Source organism: Entelurus aequoreus, linkage group LG04 (genome assembly GCF_033978785.1).
Source record: "Entelurus aequoreus isolate RoL-2023_Sb linkage group LG04, RoL_Eaeq_v1.1, whole genome shotgun sequence".
NCBI lineage: Eukaryota > Metazoa > Chordata > Actinopteri > Syngnathiformes > Syngnathidae > Entelurus > Entelurus aequoreus.
The window spans coordinates 1572397-1594322 of NC_084734.1; the positions used below are offsets into that span (position 1 = coordinate 1572397).

General features: G+C 38.1%; 1 protein-coding gene across 3 annotated transcripts in view; it reads right to left on the reverse strand.

Moving 5' to 3' along the window:
* cstf2 (cleavage stimulation factor, 3' pre-RNA, subunit 2) overlaps window positions 1–15221 on the reverse strand; it is a 25308-nt gene extending 10087 nt beyond the window's left edge. For 2 of the 3 annotated variants that reach the window (XM_062043980.1, XM_062043981.1), the window contains exons 1-8: window positions 15070–15221; window positions 14794–14872; window positions 11642–11811; window positions 11437–11573; window positions 3973–4092; window positions 3759–3881; window positions 1652–1769; window positions 1183–1242 (exon numbers count right to left, since the gene is read on the reverse strand). In XM_062043980.1, coding sequence (XP_061899964.1) covers window positions 1183–1242; window positions 1652–1769; window positions 3759–3881; window positions 3973–4092; window positions 11437–11573; window positions 11642–11811; window positions 14794–14872; window positions 15070–15175 — 913 coding nt within the window. In that variant the 5' untranslated portion in view covers window positions 15176–15221. The remainder of the gene's footprint in view (window positions 1–1182; window positions 1243–1651; window positions 1770–3758; window positions 3882–3972; window positions 4093–11436; window positions 11574–11641; window positions 11812–14793; window positions 14873–15069) is intronic. The other variant, XM_062043982.1, reaches the window with a different exon arrangement.
* Between the last annotated feature and the right edge of the window lie 6705 nt (window positions 15222–21926).

Below are 21926 nucleotides of genomic sequence, written 5' to 3' on the forward strand. Positions count from 1 at the left end.
ATTATTTTAGGATTTTTAAACACATATACCTTTTTACCTTTTAAATTCCTTCCTCTTCTTTCCTGACAATTTAAATCAATGTTCAAGTAATTTTTTTATTTTTATTGTAAAGAATAATAAATACATTTTAATGTAATTCTTCATTTTAGCTTCTGTTTTTTCGACGAAGAATATTTGTGAAATATTTCTTCAAACTTATTATGATTTAAAATTATTATATTTAAATTTATTTAATATATTAATTAAAATTGAAAATCTTTTGAGTTTATTTTAAAATTTTTGTTCTGGAAAATCTAGAAGAAATAATGATTTGTCTTTGTTAGAAATTTGTCCAATTTGTTATATATTCTAACAAAGTGTACATTGGATTTTAACCTATTTAAAACATGTCATCAAAATTCTAAAATTAATCTTAATGAGGAAAAATTACTAATGATGTTCCATAAATTCTTTTTTTAAGTTTTTCTCTTCTTATTTTCGGTTGAATTTGGAATTTTAAAGAGTCGAAATTGAAGATAAACTATGTTTCAAAATTTTATTGTCATTTTTTTCGGGTTTTCTCCTCTTTTAAACCGTTCAATTAAGTGTAAATATCATTAATCATTAATAATAACATAGAGTTAAAGGTAAATTGAGCAAATTGGCTATTTCTGGCAATTTATTGAAGTGTGTATCAAACTGGTAGCCCTTCGCATTAATCACTACCCAAGAAGTAGCTCTTGGTTTCAAAAAGGTTGGTGACCCCTGATCTACATGATTTGCCTGAGTGGACATAAAAAAATCATTTCGTGATTTTAGCCAATTGTTTCATTTTAAGTCTACAGTGTGCTGCAAATGGCCCTCAGGACGCACCTTAGACACCATGTTTTATAGCTCTTGAGCTTCCTTCATTGCGGGCGCAGGACGGCAATTAAAGAAATGAAGGGGAGTGTTATTGAAGCTGCAACTAATTGATGTGTTGCGTCACTTTTACTGCAAATGTCGTAAATAAGAGAAGAAGGTGCCCTGACCTGTACAATAATGTAGAAAGACCTAGACCAATCACATTTTGGAGGAGCTAACCGGGATTCTGCAGCTGAACTGGAATTTGAACGCGGCAAAAGGCAACACAATGCGCACCTGGAGGGTTGAAAATGCATGCAGAATAGGACAAATGCATACACCTTGGCGTGTATGTGATACCTTGCGGCCGCTCCATAGCAGCTTGTGCAGACGCTCCTGTGGGAGAATGCTGAAGGTTTCCTGAGCCAGCATTAAAAGCAGAAAAGAACACAAGACTCAAGAGAGCAAAGCGGCACTTTAAGAGGATCTTGGAAGCGTGCTGGCGATATTCTTCCATGAGATGGAAATTGAATGACATTAGAAAAGCTGGCAGTTGAGGACATTGAGACTAGTGGAACCTTTGGATTCAAGCACACATAGGGCACTTTTACAAGGCTGTGGCGCCCCCTTGTGATTGCAGTGAGGAAGGAGCAGGAACATCCTAGTTGTACATTTTCAGCAAGTTTAACAGGACAAATAACAGTAAAAGGAAAACATTGCATATATGAATGAATGAAATAAAGTGTTTTTAAACAACTAACAAGCAGCAAAGCATTGTGGTCTAACGCTAAAAGAAAGTGATGCAATTGACTCCTTGGAGGAAAATTACCTGGAGGGCCAACCAGTCCCGGGGCCGGCCCTTGTCCAGGTCCAGGCATGGCTCCAGGGACTACACCCATGTTGGGAGGCTGCATCATGGGAGGTGCTCCGTTGACGTGCATTCCAGCCTGATCAAATACATTGAGTACTAATGTCAGCACTGAAGTGGTAAAGCACTGCAAACTAACTACTGCGCAGGGTTACCAGTAAATGCAGTGATTGTGGTAAAGCACTGCAAACTAACTACTGCGCAGGGTTACCAGTAAATGCAGTGATTGTGGTAAAGCACTGCAAACTAACTACTGTGCAGGGTTACCAGTACATGTAGTGATTGTGGTAAAGCACTGCAAACCAACTACTGCGCAGGGTTACCAGTACATGTAGTGATTGTGGTAAAGCACTGCAAACTAACTGCTGCGCAGGGTTACCAGTACATGTAGTGATCGTGGTAAAGCACTGCAAACTAACTACTGCGCAGGGTTACCAGTGCATGTAGTGATTGTGGTAAAGCCCTGCAAACTAACACCAACTTCATTCAAAAAATACCTCAAGTGTTTCCCCCCCATCGCTAACTCAAAGAACAGTTGACATATCTGGCAAACTAAATTCCAACATTCAGGGAGGGCAGAACACAGAGCAGCGTTTGTTTCATTGTAGCAACAATTCAAACACAGCCAAACATTGTAATACTAATAACAGATTTGTTTTTAACTATATGTAAAACATTGTTTAGCCTTCTAAAAAAAAATATATGCATCGTCTCAGATTATGCAAATTGTATGACAACGTCATATTGGCCGCACCCCCGAAAGTATATTGGAATTCTGGGAGAAACACTGGCAGTATGTTTAATTCCTGCGAAAGGGTCATGTATATTTATCTATTTAAAGAATACAAAATCCCATGTAAAAACACAGCAAATTTAGCTTGTGTGTAATATTATAGTAATAAACATCAAATACTTGTGTAATGATATAATATCAAATGTCAAAGTACTGCATTGTTATGTTGCAATGTGCAGTCTGTGATGTAGAGAATTCTATAATAATTCAAGATTGTATGTGTCTAACATAAAGTTAATGTAGCAGTAATGGTCATTTAATGATAAATATTGTAGCATCAACTATTTGTGTAGTACTACAGCAATAGGTAGTCCAAACTAGCTGTGTAATAAAATAACTACTAAATTTAAAAAAAACCTTGTGATAAATAGTAAGGTCACTGGCTAGTGCAGGGGTCGGCAACCCAAAATGTTGAAAGAGCCATATTGGGACCAAAAATACAAAAACAAATCTGTCTGGAGCCGCAAAAAATTAAAAGCCATATTACATACAGATAGTGTGTCATGAGATATAAATTGAATTAAGAGGACTTAAAAGAAACTAAATGAGCTCAAATATAGCTACAAATGAGGCATAATGATGCAATATGTACATATCGCTAGCCTAAATAGCATGTTAGCATCGATTAGCTTGCAGTGACCAAATATGTCTGAGTAGCACTCCACACAAGTCAATAACATCAACAAAACTCACCTTTGTGCATTCATGCACAATGTTAAAAGTTTGGTGGACAAAATGAGACAGAAAAAGAAGTGGTATAAGACACGTCCTAGAAAGTCGGAGAAAGTTATACATGTAAACAAACTACGGTGCGTTCAAGGACCGCCAAAATTAGTAGGACAAAACGGCGCTCGCCAAATACTCGAATCAGTGAAGCATGTTTAATATAAACAGTGTGCTTTATAACAATTAGGGAAGTTTGTGTCATGTTTGTCCTCCTACAGAAACAATATTAGAACAAAAAATATATTTTTTTCCGCTCATCTTTTTCCATTTTTCATACATTTTTGAAAAAGCTCCAGAGAGCCACTAGGGCGGCGCTAAAGAGCTCTAGAGCCGCGGGTTGCCGACCCCTGGGCTAGTGTAATGTAGTAGTACTTCATTGCTTGTGTAATACCCGGATAAAAACAACATTGACTAATATAGCAATAATAAAAATACGATACAGTATTAACCACTGACTAGTTTGGCAGTAGACTTAACATGTTAGTGTAGTAATGACTACTCAGTGTAATATTGTGGTTGTAAGCGCTTCAACTAATGCAAAGTTCATACCACAGGCTGCTGCTGCTGCTGAGTGTTGGGCTGTGCTGGTGCTGGATTGACGGGCGCTGCTGCTGCTCCTCCTTGACCGCTGGGGACCAGCGACTGGACCGTGGTTTGGCGGTGAAGCATTTTCTGCCACATATGGATAAAAAGTACCATTAGTGCACAGCTGTGGAAAGAAAAGAGTGACCATGGTTTTCAGTTCCAAGTTGGTGTTTCTCACCAAGGCGATTTCAGGATCGACGATGCGCATGACGACCTGGGCCTGCAGCAGAGCGTAAGCCAGCTGAGGGTTCTGGAGAAGCATGTTCCTCGCCTCCTGGGGACTGTTCTGGACGCACAGCTGCAGGGAGGAAACAGTTCATATGGCAGTGATTACCATTAACACTTCCTAGAAAACAAGCAAATTGCAAAAATTGTAGCCATAAAATGATCATGTAAATCGGGATAGACACATCCATCCATCCATCCATTTTCTACCGCTTATTCCCTTCGGGGTCGCGGGGGGCGCTGGAGCCTATCTCAGCTACAATCGGGCGGAAGGCGGGGTACGCCCTGGACAAGTTGCCACCTCATCGCAGGGCCAACACAGATAGACAGACAACATTCACACTCACATTAGGGCCAATTTAGTGTAACCGATGTCAATAAAAAAAAGTGTTTGAGATGTATATTCAGTATGTAAACATTTTTTTTGCCGGAAAAAAACGGAAAGAATGAAGCAAGGTTGGTTGCATGAACAAAGGCACTCGTGGTCTGATAAGCTAGCAAAACAGGAAGTGACCATTGAGCAGTAAGAGGGACACGCTAAACAGCCAATCAAATAACAGGACCAACTATCAAGGTTGGTTGCACCATTTGGCTGTCTTGCTGTTGATTCTCTGCATGGAGTGAGACAAGAAGCTAAAAATGAGTGCTGCAGAAAGCAAAATAAAACCAGAAAAGTCCCCCCGACAGTACCTCGACAGTACGGACGTTTTTTGGATTTTTTCAACTGGACCGCAGTCCTTCCCTGCGCTCATGTTTTCTTTTCAACCCTCATCCCTTCCCTATTCAGATGTACAGAAACAACAGGTAGGAACTAAAGCTCAGGGGCCGTACTTATCAAGCTTCTTAGAGTGCCATTTTACACTTAAGTCCTGAGAATTTGCGAAATTTAGTCCTACTCTCAAACTTAAGAATAAAAGCTTTTTATCAACGTTCTTAAGTCTAAGAATCACTCCTACTCTCCACGATATTTAAGAGACCTTCAGAGGTGTCTTAAGTGGTTAGGAGTTGCCAGCAGGGGATGGCACTGAGGCGAGAGAGACGTGCGCGAACATTCAGGGAGCGGAACGATGTCCTGGATTTGTTTGATGACGAGCAGCTGATCAAACGGTATCGTTTAGACAGAGCGGATATTATTTTTGTCACAGATTTAATACTTTTCGATTCCTTGTTGATTTCTGCATGTGTCTGCAGTGGGCTAGTATATATGGAGCCACCCACACCAGTTTCAAATTAGTTGCCTAATTAATGAATTGGAAAGAAAATGTTATGACAGTAGCGTATGTGTGTGGCCGTGAGGTGAGTGACGTCAGTGAGTGTGTGGGCGACAGAAGAGAGGGAGCGGTAGCGTGAGTGCCGGCGGGGACTAGTTTGTTTTGTATTATTTTGTAGTTTATTGTCAAAATATACACTCCCATTGTCCACTTAAATATTTCCAAGATATTTCTTTATTCTTAGACAACGGATTCCATTCCGTGATTGGTCATTTCTATGGACACAGAAATGGCGTCACCTAAAATTCCGTTTACGGCACATAGTAATGTCGTAATTCAGCTCTGAGTGTGACACTTAAGATTCAGTCCTACACTTCGCTGAAAGTGTGAGTAAGACGCTTGATAACTAACTTTTAAGTGCAGCTTTCAGCGAAGAATTTATTTACTCTTAAGTCAACTCTTAGCAGACTTCTTAGGAGTAATTCTAAGAAGCTTGATAAGTACGGCCCCAGGACTGTATAAATAAAAGAAATAACAACATAACAAAATGTGCGACTTTAAAATTATAATTTGGTCCAATAATATTTTAATAATAATTACTGCATGACAAGTACATTTCCATAATTAAATAAGAATAACAGCCCAAATAAATGTTACACAGACCACATCCTGGCAGTAAACCTGCAAAAAAAAAAAAAAATTCTTGCCAGGTTTCTCTGTTTACATTTTCACACTTTGCGCTATTTTGTTACACTTTATTAAGCATCTCTTACATATTCCTTATTTTTGCACCTTAATTTAAAAAGGTTGTCAAGTGTTTATTGTGATTTCAGAATGTTCTCCTGGTCCATATTTCCCATAGGTCATTAAAAAAATTTAATCATAGATATCAACCAATATAAAACATTTGTATCGTGATACAATTTTACAGTGGTAAAAAAAATAAAAATAATACAAAAATTTCAGCAATATGGCCAAGACCTATTTTTTTATATTATTTATATGCTATCATGTCATTTCTCATCTGCTTTCTGTACTATGCACTGTGGGAGGAGTAACCACCTTGTTTAAGTGACACATATTTAAGCATACCTTGTGTTCTGACTTGGTGGAAGTATGTCTAGTCCAGGGGTCGGCAACCCGCGGCTCCGGAGCCGCATGCGGCTCTTTGACCACTCTGATGCGGCTCAGCTACATACTTGCCGACCCCCCCCCCCCCCCCCCCCCCCGATTTTCCCAGGAGATTTATGGATCTCAGTGTCTCTCATAGGTAGCTCCCAGGGAAAATATAATCCTATTTACACTCTAATTACTAAATAAAGGGAGTGTCCTAATTGCACTGCAGTAACTGTCCTCTATAGCATTTACAAACAGCGTGCCAGCCCGGCCACAAGTTGTATGTTGCTTTTACTTGCACACATAGGAGACAGCAAAGCATACTTACTCATCAGCCACACAGCTTACACTGACGGTAGCCGTATCAAACAACTTTAACATTGTTACGTTACAAATATGCGCCACACTGTGAACCCACACCAAAAAAGAATGAAAAACACATTTCTGGAGAACATCCCACCGTAACACAACATAAACACAACACAACCAATACCCAGAATCCCATGCAGCCCTAACTCTTCCGGTCTACATTATACACCCCCGCTACCACCAAATCCCCCCACACATCAACCCCCCCCCTCTCCGTGCGTTGGTTGAGCGGAAGAGTTAGAGCTGCATGGGATTCTGGGTATTGGTACCGTCAGTGTAAAACGTGTGGCTGCTGAGGTAGTACGCCTTGCTGTCACTTTTGTGAACAAGCTGAAACTGCATTCCACATGTGGTCGAGCAGGTACACTGCTAGGGCAGGCTGTAGAGGGCGCCAAAAGTAGTGTCATCATGCCCTGATATTCGGGAGTCTCCCGGGAAAAATGAGAGGGTTGGCAAGTATGACGCTATCAAGCGCCATTCATTCAAAACTCGCAGGCCGCTCTAACATCAAATTTCCACATTAAAGTGCGTGCCGGTGCGTGTGTTGGAGACCCCTGGTAAACATAGCACAAAGAGCTTTGTATGCGGTGTATTTCATTTTAAATTTTAATTTTTTTTTTGTGGCTCCCATTATTTTCTTTAATTTGTGAAACTTGCCAAAATGGCTCTTTGAGTGGTAAAGGTTGCCGACCCCTGGTCTAGTCTTTCTGGGGCTGGGTGTTATCACAATGATTTTTATATCATTCCATCTTGAGTAATGTCACACTATTTTTTTAATTACAAGCGGATTGTCCCAAGCAGGATTATACAGAGTACTGCATCCCTACTGTTTACTACTGCAGTATCTTGTAACAGACATTTCTGCAATATTTGATTGAGGTAATACATGCTAACAGCTGACAAACTGCCATTTTGTTCATATATATACAATTGTGTTTACTAGAGGAGTAAAGGTACAGGTAATACTCGCTAACATTGTGTTCATATATATAATTGTGTTTACTAGAGGAGTAAAGGTACAGGTAACACATGCTAACATTGTGTTCATATATATAATTGTGTTTACTAGAGGAGTAAAGGTACAGGTAACACATGCTAACATTGTGTTCATATATATAATTGTGTTTACTAGAGGAGTAAAGGTACAGGTAACACATGCTAACATTGTGTTCATATATTTAATTGTGTTTACTAGAGGAGTAAAGGTACAGGTAATACTCGCTAACATTGTGTTCATATATATAATTGTGTTTACTAGAGGAGTAAAGGTACAGGTAATACATGCTAACATTGTGTTCATATATATAATTGTGTTTACTAGAGGAGTAAAGGTACAGGTAACACATGCTAACATTGTGTTCATATATATAATTGTGTTTACTAGAGGAGTAAAGGTACAGGTAATACTCGCTAACATTGTGTTCATATATATAATTGTGTTTACTAGAGGAGTAAAGGTACAGGTAATACTCGCTAACATTGTGTTCATATATATAATTGTGTTTACTAGAGGAGTAAAGGTACAGGTAATACTCGCTAACATTGTGTTCATATATATAATTGTGTTTACTAGAGGAGTAAAGGTACAGGTAACACATGCTAACATTGTGTTCATATATATAATTGTGTTTACTAGAGGAGTAAAGGTACAGGTAACACATGCTAACATTGTGTTCATATATATAATTGTGTTTACTAGAGGAGTAAAGGTACAGGTAACACATGCTAACATTGTGTTCATATATTTAATTGTGTTTACTAGAGGAGTAAAGGTACAGGTAATACTCGCTAACATTGTGTTCATATATATAATTGTGTTTACTAGAGGAGTAAAGGTACAGGTAATACATGCTAACATTGTGTTCATATATATAATTGTGTTTACTAGAGGAGTAAAGGTACAGGTAATACTCGCTAACATTGTGTTCATATATATAATTGTGTTTACTAGAGGAGTAAAGGTACAGGTAATACTCGCTAACATTGTGTTCATATATATAATTGTGTTTACTAGAGGAGTAAAGGTACAGGTAACACATGCTAACATTGTGTTCATATATATAATTGTGTTTACTAGAGGAGTAAAGGTACAGGTAACACATGCTAACATTGTGTTCATATATATAATTGTGTTTACTAGAGGAGTAAAGGTACAGGTAACACAAGCTAACATTGTGTTCATATATTTAATTGTGTTTACTAGAGGAGTAAAGGTACAGGTAATACTCGCTAACATTGTGTTCATATATATAATTGTGTTTACTAGAGGAGTAAAGGTACAGGTAATACATGCTAACATTGTGTTCATATATATAATTGTGTTTACTAGAGGAGTAAAGGTACAGGTAACACATGCTAACATTGTGTTCATATATATAATTGTGTTTACTAGAGGAGTAAAGGTACAGGTAATACTCGCTAACATTGTGTTCATATATATAATTGTGTTTACTAGAGGAGTAAAGGTACAGGTAATACTCGCTAACATTGTGTTCATATATATAATTGTGTTTACTAGAGGAGTAAAGGTACAGGTAATACTCGCTAACATTGTGTTCATATATATAATTGTGTTTACTAGAGGAGTAAAGGTACAGGTAACACATGCTAACATTGTGTTCATATATATAATTGTGTTTACTAGAGGAGTAAAGGTACAGGTAACACATGCTAACATTGTGTTCATATATATAATTGTGTTTACTAGGAGTAAAGGTACAGGTAACACATGCTAACATTGTGTTCATATATATAATTGTGTTTACTAGAGGAGTAAAGGTACAGGTAATACATGCCAGAGTTTAGCATTTTTTGGTAAGTTTTGTGGGGGGAAAGAGAACAACTTTTTCCCCTCAAAGTAATTTAGTTTTTTTCTTGTCATCACAAACATCCAGCAGTAAACAATGTATCATTGATGTAGAGACTTTTATATCAAGTTAACATTTACTAAACAACATTTTCAAAAGGTAAATTATTATCTTTAATTTTCTTGTCCACATATTAGTGCTTCTCAGCAGTGCTTTGGCAGACAGCAAGCGGTGACCCAGATTGTAGAGTTTAAAGTTCAAAACAAAAGGTATAATCCAATGAATAACTTTACTGAGAGATTTTAGCAGGGTAAAACACATGACCAACACTTTTACCACCAAGCGGAAACATAGCAACCAGACTAGCAACGCACCTCCTTTACGGCAGCTGTCGCAACGTTCTTAAAACAACCGCAGCACATACATATATATACAACATATCTCCCTTTTTTAACTTTTGTTTTTCTTTCCTTGTAAACAAAACAAAATCACACTGTAGATGTGTTGTCTGTCTAATTATAAATAATGCAGACGAGGCGTGTTGGCTGAGTTCTTGACGTTTACTTTCACAGCGTGGCAACATGCAACACTTTTCGGGGCTACCGCGCATGCTCGTAACTCCCGTTGCATGCTGGGTAGTGTAGTTGTTATATTCTCTAGCTCATAACATTTTTCCCCCCTATAAAGAAATAATGTTAACTCAATAAAGTGTATTTCTTTTTTTAGCTTTAACTTTTCATTTTTTAGCATTGTAACCACATTTGCAAACAACTTTTCTCTTCATAGAATTTTCTTTCAATAAAGAAATAAAGTGCAAAAATGTCAAAGCATCATAACAAACAGTTATGTTCCAATAGCAGAAGAAGTGCACTTTTTGGAGAGCTGTATTATTTTCAGTTTTGTGCCCAAGGGACTGATTTTATTTAACACTATATTATTATTTATACACCTATAGTGATCACGGAGACAGCTTGTTTTTGTGATACTGTATATATTTGTTTTTCTGAAAAAATCCCACTTAATATACTTTGGGTAACAACAGTCAATATTTATTTATTTTATTTTATTTTTTTAGGTGGGTAACAGTCAATATTGATTTATTTATTAGATTTTATTTTTTTCTTATATAATAAAAGTGAGCTTTTGTTAAACCAAATATTGTGTTTTTTTCCATATACAACAACCTATCTGGACTCGATAAGAGAATCGATAAGGAATCGGTTCAATAAGAGGATTCGATAATAGGCTCGAACTCGATAATTCCTTATCAAACATCATCCCTAAAGTTATGTGTACAAGTTATGTCAGAGGAGTTGAATCTTTGCAGACACATGAACAAAAAGTCTGACTTAAAAATATTTAGATGTAAAAATGCATTTTTCTGATGAAATGAGTGGGTGTGTTTATCAATACAGTAGTGGACATTGTGCATGTGCAGGATTACTGCTGAGCTGCACGGAAACTAAAGTGGCTGCTCCCTCTCAATGTTCTTTCAACTTCGATGCTACTTTTACTCGTATTTCTTGATTTTCTTCTTCGGGCTGCACTTGCAGCTGTGTGAGGGGGAAGAGGCACAATGCTGATTGAACATTAAACATGTCGCAACGGTGGAACGGGATGGTCGTGCACACACATGGACACAAACACAATCACACACACATTCACAGACACACGCAGGACCACGGTCAATAAAGGCGGATTGCTTCCCTACTGTTTACTACTGCGGTATCTTCTAACAGAAACTTCTGCCATGTTTGATGGATGTCAAATGCAAATTGATCACAATCATCAATCACGAGCATTTAATTGCCCAGCCCCAAGTCTTTCTATTGATTTTGTCAGTCTTATCGATGAGGTGCGATCACACTACAAAGATGTAAACCTTATATAGACTGAATATAAAAATGGAAGTACCTTCATCTGTTTCATGAGTTCAAACATCTGTTCTGGTGGTAGACTGGCCACAGCTCGACTGATGGACTCCGGAGCCTCCTCTGAGGACACGGCGTCCCCATAGGGTGACTCAATAATGGGCGCTCCAGTTCCCAAACCTGTGAAGGACAAAGTCAACTTCCAAGCTCATACCTGACGTAGCATGTGTGGTTTTCACAACACTTACTTTTAAGCTCTTCCTTGTTTTTCTCACTGGCTGCGTTGTCAACACGAAGGGCCCGACCACTGAACTCTCTGCCGTTGAGGTTCCGCATGGCGCTAAGCGCAGTCTCCTGGTCTTGGTATTCGCAGAAGCCATAACCCTTAGGTTTTCCCGTCTCCCTGTCATACACTAACCTGATGCAAATACATGAACATGTACATAACCCACTGCACATGATCTCATTGGCGATATAACATGAATACCAGTATACAACAATAGAATTCAGTTTAGGCATGTACAGGGATGATGTTTAATAAGGAATTATCGAGTTCGAGCCTATTATCGAATCCTCTTATCGAACCGATTCCTTATCGATTCTCTTATCGAGTCCAGATAGGTTGTTGTATATGGAAAAAAAAACACAATATTTGGTTTAACAAAAGCTCACTTTTATTATATAATAAAAAAATAAAATCTAATAAATAAATAAATATTGACTGTTACCCACCTAAAAAAATAAAATAAAATAAATAAATATTGACTGTTGTTACCCAAAGTATATTAAGTGGGATTTTTCAGAGAAACAAATATATACAGTAACACAAAAACTAGCTGTCTCTGTGATCACTATAGGTGTATAAATAATAATATAGTGTTAAATAAAATCAGTCCCTTGGGCACAAAACTGGAAATAATACAGCTCTCCAAAAAGTGCACTTCTGCTGCTATTGGAACATAACTGTTTGTTATGATGCTTTGACATTTTTGCACTTTATTTCTTTATTGAAAGAAAATTCTATGAAGAGAAAAGTTGTTTGCAAATGTGGTTACAATGCTAAAAAATGAAAAGTTAAAGCTAAAAAAAGAAATACACTTTATTGAGTTAACATTATTTCTTTGTAGGGGGAAAAATGTTATGAGCGAGAGAATATAACAACTACACTACCCAGCATGCAACGGGAGTTACGAGCATGCGCGGTAGCCCCGAAAAGTGTTGCATGTTGCCACGCTGTGAAAGTAAACGTCAAGAACTCAGCCAACACGCCTCGTCGGCATTATTTATAATTAGACAGACAACACATATACAGTGTGATTTTGTTTTGTTTACAAGGAAAGAAAAACAAAAGTTAGAAAAGGGAGATATGTTGTATATATATGTATGTGCTGCGGTTGCTTTAAGAACTTTGCGACGTAAAGGAGGTGCGTTGCTAGCCTGGTTGCTATGTTTCCGGTTGGTCGTAAAAGTGTCCGTCATGTGTTTTACCCTGCTAATATCTCTCAGTAAAGTTATTCGATGGATGATAGCTTTTGTTTTTAACTTTATTACACCTTGGAGCGCTTTTTCCCGTCCATTGTTTTCCTGCTTTCGCTATCTGCGCCTAATGACTGAGCTACGTGACGTAATTTCTTGTGATGTCCCACGGAGCATTTCTGGTCGGGACGGGATTCGAATAAAGAATCAACTCTTTTCCTTTACCATAGTGGTCTCGATAACGGGTACCGGTTCTCAAAAAGGGATTCGAGTCCGAGGACTCGGTTTTCTTATCTTATCAAACAACCGGGAAAACCGGTTTCGAGTATCATCCCTAGGCATGTATCATATAAGTAATCAACTTGTATTTGTGCAATTTATAGATTATCTTCTCATTTGATTCAGTATATGAATTATAAGTAGATTACAACAATGGCTAACAAAGGAACGTTAACACACTTTGTGTCTTTTTACGCATTGAAATCAGAAAGGACGTGCATTTTCACAAGTCTGCGCGTCCCTCAGGGACGCAGATTTTTTTTACCAACCCTACCTTCTCCGTGTTAAAACAGTGTTTTGTTTATATTTGCCGAGTCAAATTTTCGGCCCCGTTTATTGCCTTTTTATTGGTCGACTTCAAAGTGATGAACTTTACGGTACAATTTCTTACATTTTGATTCGCCGAAAGTTTTATGGATCACAAATACTGCATTTCCGGTGTTAGGACTCCCGCGTGTTATTGTTTTGGTCATGGCGAGCAATAAAGCCAAGAAGCCGAGCTTCAATGAAATGTGGCTTCAGGAGCCACTTTTCAGCAAATGTCGGACTAATGAAGATGAAAGATGTTTTGCACGCCATGTAAACGGGCCAAGAAAAAGAACACCTTTACAACTGATGTTCAAAGATCCAGCCTCACCAGGAACCAAGACACACCCTGTTACACCTTTCCTGCTCCCAGACTGTGGTCCAGGAGCGCAGGGGAGACCTTCCCTCCATTTTCGGGGGTAACACCCTCCACTTTACCCGGCAGTGGCCCCTACAGTTCCGCTCTTTGGTCGGAATGACGAGGCCGTTGATTTGTTACAGCTCTTTATTGATGTTTTCCACAAAGCCAAGCGGACATCCACCATGCTAGTAACACTCCTGAACATGCTAGCACTCCCTCTCCACTCACTGACTCACCCCACATACCGCCATTCTTAAAGGGGAACACACAGCTTATGGCCATCACCAAGCCAGAGATGAAATGCTAGAGTGCCACTCTATTAAATGACATTGAAACTAACTTGCTAAATTCTAAGTTTGTTGGCATTATTATTTAATCAAAACTATTCTGATTATTTGCCATGAAAGTGTAGATGTGGCACTTTTAAAGGACTGATGATCTACATACAGGTGAGAATAATCAATTCCATTTGTCATATGCGTATATGCCCTGGCACACCATTATCATTTCCTTAACCAAGCAAAACACTTTTTACACTTTTATACTGAAATAAATACAACTACAACTTAGTAAATACCAATATAGATCAAAACACTGGCAGAGGTAAAGTTTAGATCCATGAAGGAAAAGTGAATGAATGTTTATAACTGAATACATATGCCATCAAAAATTGTTTTCTTTTGAATTATTTTTTTTGATGAATGAAGTAACGTTTATGACAACCTTTTCCCAAAAACACAATGTGAGATATAACAGGATATTGCATACATTTATCATTTGTTTTCAAAACGCTTACAAAAAAGTGGGACCCCAAAATGTTACTGTGGGACCCCATTTGTATGACTTGATGGGGTCCCTGGGAGCCCATTTGTATGACTTGATGGGGTCCCTGGGAGCCCATTTGTATGACTAGACGGGGCCCCTGGGAGCCATTTAGAAAATTCCTGGCGCCAACACTGGGAAGAAATGAATACTCACCTGAAGCTAACCACAAGTCCCACTTCAGAGAAGATGTCTTTTAACTGTTCCTCTGTGGCTTCATAGGGAATGTTGCCCACTAAAATGTAAAAAGGTAGGTAAGTTTACTTACAAGTTGGTGTAAAAAGGACGTCACATAGTTAACAAACACCAGCCATTCTTACATCCTGTTAGCTAGCTGGCTAACATAGCCTTGTTAGCTAGCTAGCTAGCAGGGATGTACTAAGACTCCCACGGTGTTCGTCAACAAGTACAGAATGTATAAAATGCCCTCACCGAACACTGATCTCAATGAACGGTCGACGGCTGGGTCTCGACCCGCCGCCGCAGCAGCTGCAGCGGCGGCGGCGGCAGCAGCAGCGACAGCAGCAACGTTCGCCATTTTTGGGGGACAGAAACTAATGAAACACACCGGAAGTAGGAAAAATAAAATTTCCTGTTCTTCTTCTTCTTCTTCTTTTTCTTCTTGTGATTTTTATGGCGGTTGGCAAGCAACCTTGTGTTGAGCATTACCGCCACCTACTGTAATGGAGTGTGGATCGAGGTGGATTCCTACTCTATATTCTTTTATTTAACCCAGTGTTTTTTAAAAAAAATGGTGTATTGCTTTATAACCTGTGTGTTCTGAGTGCAATCCTAATATATCTTCCACTGCTAACCTAATATTCTCTTTCGCTAACTTATTTCCCAGTATTTCCCTTTCTCTATGATATTTTCTACAATGTATTAAAACATGTCTTACACTTTCTATCTGATGGCAATGGTCACACAGTCCTGTAGCATGTTTCCCCATCAATTTCAATCAACTATTTAGATATGTATGTCCTAATCTCATTCTAGTAATAATGTCTTCTTCCTTCCTATTTCTATTGCCTCCTCTAATATAACATTGCATTTTCTGATCCTCTATAGCAGGGGTCGGCAACCCGCGGCTCCGGAGCCGCATGCGGCTCTTTGACCACTCTGATGCGGCTCAGCTGCATACTTGCCGACCCCCCGATTTTCCCAGGAGATTTATGGATCTCAGCGCCTCTCCTAGAAAACTCCCAGGGCAAATATAATCATATTTTCACTCTAATTACTAAATTAAGGGCGTGCCCTAATTGCACTGCAGTAATTGTCCTCTATAGCATTCACAAACAGCGTGCCAGCCCGGCCACATGTTGTATGTAGCTTTTACTTGCACATGTAGGAGACAGCAAAGCATACTTAGTCATCAGCCACACAGCTTACACTGACGGTAGCCGTATAAAACAACTTCAACACTGTTACGTTACAAATATGCGCCACACTGTCAACCCACGCCAAAAAAGAATGAAAAACACATTTCTGGAGAACATCCGCACCGTAACACAACATAAACACAACACAACCAATACCCAGAATCCCATGCAGCCCTAACTCTTCCGGTCTAGATTATACACCCCCGCTACCACCAAACCCCCCCACACATCAACCCTCCCCCCCTCCGTGCGTCGGTTGAGCGGAAGAGTTAGGGCTGCATGGGATTCTGGGTATTTGTTGTGTTGTGTTTATGTTGTGTTACAGTGCAGATGTTCTCCAGAAATGTGTTTGTCATTCTTTTTTGGTGTGGGTTCAAAGTGTGGCGCATGTTTGTAACGTAACAGTGTTAAAGTTGTTTTATACGGCTACCGTCAGTGTAAGCTGTGTGGCTGTTGAACTAGTACGCCTTGCTGTCACTTACGTGAGCAAGGTGAAGCTGCATTCTACATGTGGTTGATCAGGTACATTGTTTGGGCAGGCTGTAGAGGGCGCCAAAAGCAGTGCCATCACGCCCTGATATTCGGGAGTCTCCCGGAAATAATGAGAGGGTTGACAAGTATGACGCTATCAAGCGCCATTCATTCAAAACTCGCGGCCGCACTAACATCAAATTTCCATATTTAGGTGTGTGCCGGTGCGTGTGTCTGAGACCCCTGGTTAACATAGCACAAAGCAATTTAAGCTTTGTATGCGGTGTTTTTCATTTTAAATTTCTTTTTGTGGCTCCCATTATTTTCTTTAATTTGTGAAACTTGCCAAAATGGCTCTTTGAGTGGTAAAGGTTGCCGACCCCTGCTCTATAGCCTGTACAAACACCTGCCAGCCCGTCCACATGGTGTATGTAGCTTTTACTTTCACACGTAGGAGACAGCAAGGCATACTTCGTCAACAGCCACACAGCTTACACTGACGGTGACCGTATAAAACAACTTTAACACTGTTACGTTACAAATATGCGCCACACTGTGAACCCACACCAAAAAAGAATGACAAACACATTTCTGGAGAACATCCGCACCGTTAAACAACATAAATACAACAGAACGAATACCCAGAATCCCATGCAGCCCTAACTCTTCCAGTATACATTGTACACCCCCGCTACCACCACCACCACCCCACACATCAACTCCCCTCCCCACCCCACTTCGTGCGTCGGTTGAGGTGGGTGGGTTTGGTGGTAGGGGTGTACAATGTAGACCGGAAGAGTTAGGGCTGCATGGGATTCTGGGTATTTGTTGTGTTGTGTTTATGTTGTGTTACGGTGCAGATGTTCTCCAGAAATGTGTTTGTCATTCTTTTTTGGTGTGGGTTCACAGTGTGGCGCATATTTGTAACGTAACAGTGTTAAAGTTTTATTAAAGTTGTTTTATACGGCCACCGTCAGTGTAAGCTGTGTGACTGTTGAGTAAGTATGCTTTGCTGTCACTTACGTGTGCAAGTAGAAGCTGCATTCAACATGTGGCCCATCAGGTACGCTGTTTGCAAAGACTGTAGAGGGCGCTAAAAACAGTACCTACACGTCCTACATCTCGGGTGTCTCCCGGAAAGACTGTGAGAGTTGGCAAGTATGACGCTGTCAAGCGCCGTTAAAGTAAAACACGCGGGCCGTATTAACATTAAATTGTCTTAATAAGGTGTGGGCCGGAGCGTGTGTCTGAGACGCTTGCTTTAAACATAGCCCAAAAGTTTAAAAAAAAGCTTTGTATGCAGTGTTATTTCATTTTAAATTTCAAAAGAGTTTTGTGGCTCCCATTATTATCTTTAATTTGTGAAACTTGTCAAAATGGCTCTTTGAGTGGTAAAGGTTGCCGATCCCTGAACTAAGACAACTAAATCCTCAACACCAACACTATTGAACTAAGACAACTAAATCCTCAACATCAACACTATTGAACTAAGACAACTAAATCCTCAACACCAACACTATTGAACTAAGACAACTAAATCCTCAACACCAACACTATTGAACTAAGACAACTAAATCCTCAACACCAACACTATTGAACTAAGACAACTAAATCCTCAACATCAACACTATTGAACTAAGACAACTAAATCCTCAACATCAACACTATTGAACTAAGACAACTAAATCCTCAACATCAACACTATTGGACTAAGACAACTAAATCCTCAACATCAACACTATTGAACTAAGACAACTAAATCCTCAACACCAACACTATTGAACTAAGACAACTAAATCCTCAACACCAACACTATTGAACTAAGACAACTAAATCCTCAACATCAACACTATTGAACTAAGACAACTAAATCCTCAACATCAACACTATTGAACTAAGACAACTAAATCCTCAACATCAACACTATTGGACTAAGACAACTAAATCCTCAACATCAACACTATTGAACTAAGACAACTAAATCCTCAACATCAACACTATTGGACTAAGACAACTAAATCCTCAACATCAACACTATTGAACTAAGACAACTAAATCCTCAACACCAACACTATTGAACTAAGACAACTAAATCCTCAACATCAACACTATTGAACTAAGACAACTAAATCCTCAACATCAACACTATTGGACTAAGACAACTAAATCCTCAACATCAACACTATTGAACTAAGACAACTAAATCCTCAACATCAACACTATTGAACTAAGACAACTAAATCCTCAACACCAACACTATTGAACTAAGAGAAGTAAATCCTCAACACCAACACTATTGAACTAAGAGAAGTAAATCCTCAACACCAAAACTATTGAACTAAGACAGGGGTCACCAACGCGGTGCCCGCGGGCACCAGGTCGCCCGTAAGGACCAGATGAGTCGCCCGCGGGCCTGTTCTAAAAAAAATAATTAAAAAAAATAAAAAAATTTAAAAATAAAAAATAAAAAAATTGTTTTTATTTTTATTTTTTTATTTTTTTTTAATTAAATCTACATAGAAAAAAACACAAGATACACTTTCAATCAGTGTATCAACCCAAACAACCTCCCCCATGCACACTCATCCACACCCACTCACACAAAAGGGGTTATTTCTTTCTGCTACCAATATTCTGGTTCCCACAACATAGACAACACATCTGCAAGGGACACAGTCCCTGAAGCACACATGATTGTATAGGCTGCTGGTCCACTAACATTTTCATTAATTACTATTTTTTATGTAATTATTTTTATATTGTTTTACTTTCTTTTTTATCCAAGAAAATGTTTATTTATTTATTTATCTTATTTTATTTTATTTTTTTAAAAAGGGCCTTATCTTCAACAGACCAGGTTGTCAATGAAATTAGATTTGTTTAAAGGGTTTTTTAAACCAGGGCCAGTCCAGATAATGTCCAAGTCGGACTCAGCAACACACACCTTCATTCATGTACACAGAAACAAATTAGGGAACACAACAGATTGCATATAATTTATAAACAAAATTACATTTTCAAAATAAGCATTTATGTACAGTCCAGATTATGTCCAGGTCACTCAAATTAGGGAACACAAAAACAGATATCATATAATCTATAAACATAATTATACTTTCAAAATAAGCCTTTGAGGACTTCTCATCTTTTTTTTAATGTTTTTTGGCATCATTATTGTTTTCAACCATGTAACTTTCTAAAGTTAGAAAATACTGAATAAATGTTTTAAAGAAAGTAATACTAAATGAATATCTGTTTTTGGCCTTAAAAATAAACATTTTACAGAGTACTATAATTAAATTGACTAAATCATGATTGTCAATGAACTCTTCTAAAATAACAGAAACCACATTAAGCTTCATAAACAAACCAATCCTTAAACACATTTTTTCAACTTCCACCCAAAACAAAGACACAATATGACAATACCAAAACAAATGCAGGGTGGATTCAGGCTCCTGACAACAAAATCGGCAATCATCTGACTCTGTCATATTCCATAATTTTAACATTTTCCCTGTGGGTAAGAAGTTATAAATAATTTTAATTTGAAAATAACAATTTTGCACATCGATAGTGGTTTTATAGATTAGTTTGAATATGGCATCCCATGGCAACGGGCAGTCAAAAAAGTCCTCCCATTTTCCATTTGTGTTGTATGAGGCAGCCTTCAAAGATTTCTTTATTAAATAAAAATTATATATTTTTCTATTTATTTTAGTTCCTTTTTGCCAACTAGAATTTCTTATTAGAGGTTTACAAACTAATAATTTAGTAGTTCCATAATTAATTATTTGTTTCCATCTTTTCCAAATTACTCCAGTTAGTTGATAAAATGAAAAGCTTGAGCAAGCATCACCATACATAGCTCTAAATTCATCATACTTCATAATTTTACCATTCTCATTGATAATATCATTGACAAAAATGATTCCTCTTTCAAACATATTTTTCCAAAAGAAAGGCTTTCCGTCTATTACAATATTAGAGTTCATCCATATTAACTGCTGCAAAATATCGTCTCTTTTTTCTGGCACATAAAATTGAAAACACCACAATGAGTGGATTGTTTCCTTTATGAACCCCGCCATGTTTCCCAGCAGACTCTCTGGGAGGGGATCACTTGTAAAAAAGGATACCATTTCTTTTGATACTGTACATGTTTTTTGTCCAACAGGACATTTGTGTACCACTCAATGTTTAAATACATCTTTGGAACAATTGATGCTTTTAAAGACAGACACATAGCTTCAAGGTTGAGAAGTTTCAGGCCCCCATATTCATACTCTTTGTACAAAACCTTTCTTTTCTGGTTTGCCGTTCCAGACAAAATCGAAGACCCTCCGCTCATAAATCTTAAAAAAGTTTTGTGATGGAGCTGGTAATGACAAAAACTAATAAATAAATTGAGGAATAATTAATGAGTTGGCAATAAACATTTTACCATACAAGGTTAGGGATTTCCCTTTCCATAATTGCATACTTTTGTCCAGCTTTCTTAGTCGATTATCATAATTTACTGAGCCTAGATCTTCCAGATTTTCTGGGACAACAACACCAAGTATGTTAACTGGTTCATCTGTCCACAAAACAGGCACTTTGCATTCCATTCGAAAGGACGTTCCCTTTAGATTTCCGATCCTTAACATTTTACATTTATCATAATTAAGCTTAAGACCAGATTGCTGTGAAAATATGTCCAAAAGATTAAGAAAGTTCAGCAAACAATGACGAAAAATCTTATCTTTGTGAATCAGCCTTTTCTGACATGAACTTCATCAAGAACAAACACAGAACACGCCTCACTGATGCACATCTGCAAGACTCACTCTGAGTTGCAGTGTCAAGTTACACACCAGAGTACAACACACTAGTTAACAGCATGCAATGCCAGGCTTCCCACTAACTGACAAAGAAACAGATAACAGATTTGGTGTCCAGTTCAAAGTGTGACATGATTTAAAAATTTGAGAGTTTACTTTTGTATTTTACATGAGTTATTATTTGTACAAACATGGTGCAAAGTAATTCATGATTTGTTAAAAAATGTTAGTGGCTAGCTAGTTAAAATGGGATATTGTGATTTCACAAGACTGTCTTAGAAGTGATCATTTGAAAATGTTCAATTTGAAAAATGTGCACTTAGAGAAAATATAAAAAATAAAGTGTTGCATATTGATATTTATCTGTTTCTATATATATTTATTGTGAGAAATCATTAAGATGATCAGTGTTTCCACAAAGATAAATATAATTAATTATTAATAATAACAGAGTTAAAGGTAAATTGAGCAAATTGGCTACTTCTGGCAATTTATTTAAGTGTGTATCTAACTGGTAGCCCTTCGCATTAATCAGTACCCAAGAAGTAGCCCTTGGTTTCAAAAAGGTTGGTGACCCCTGATCTACATCAACTATATGATCATCTACATCAACTAT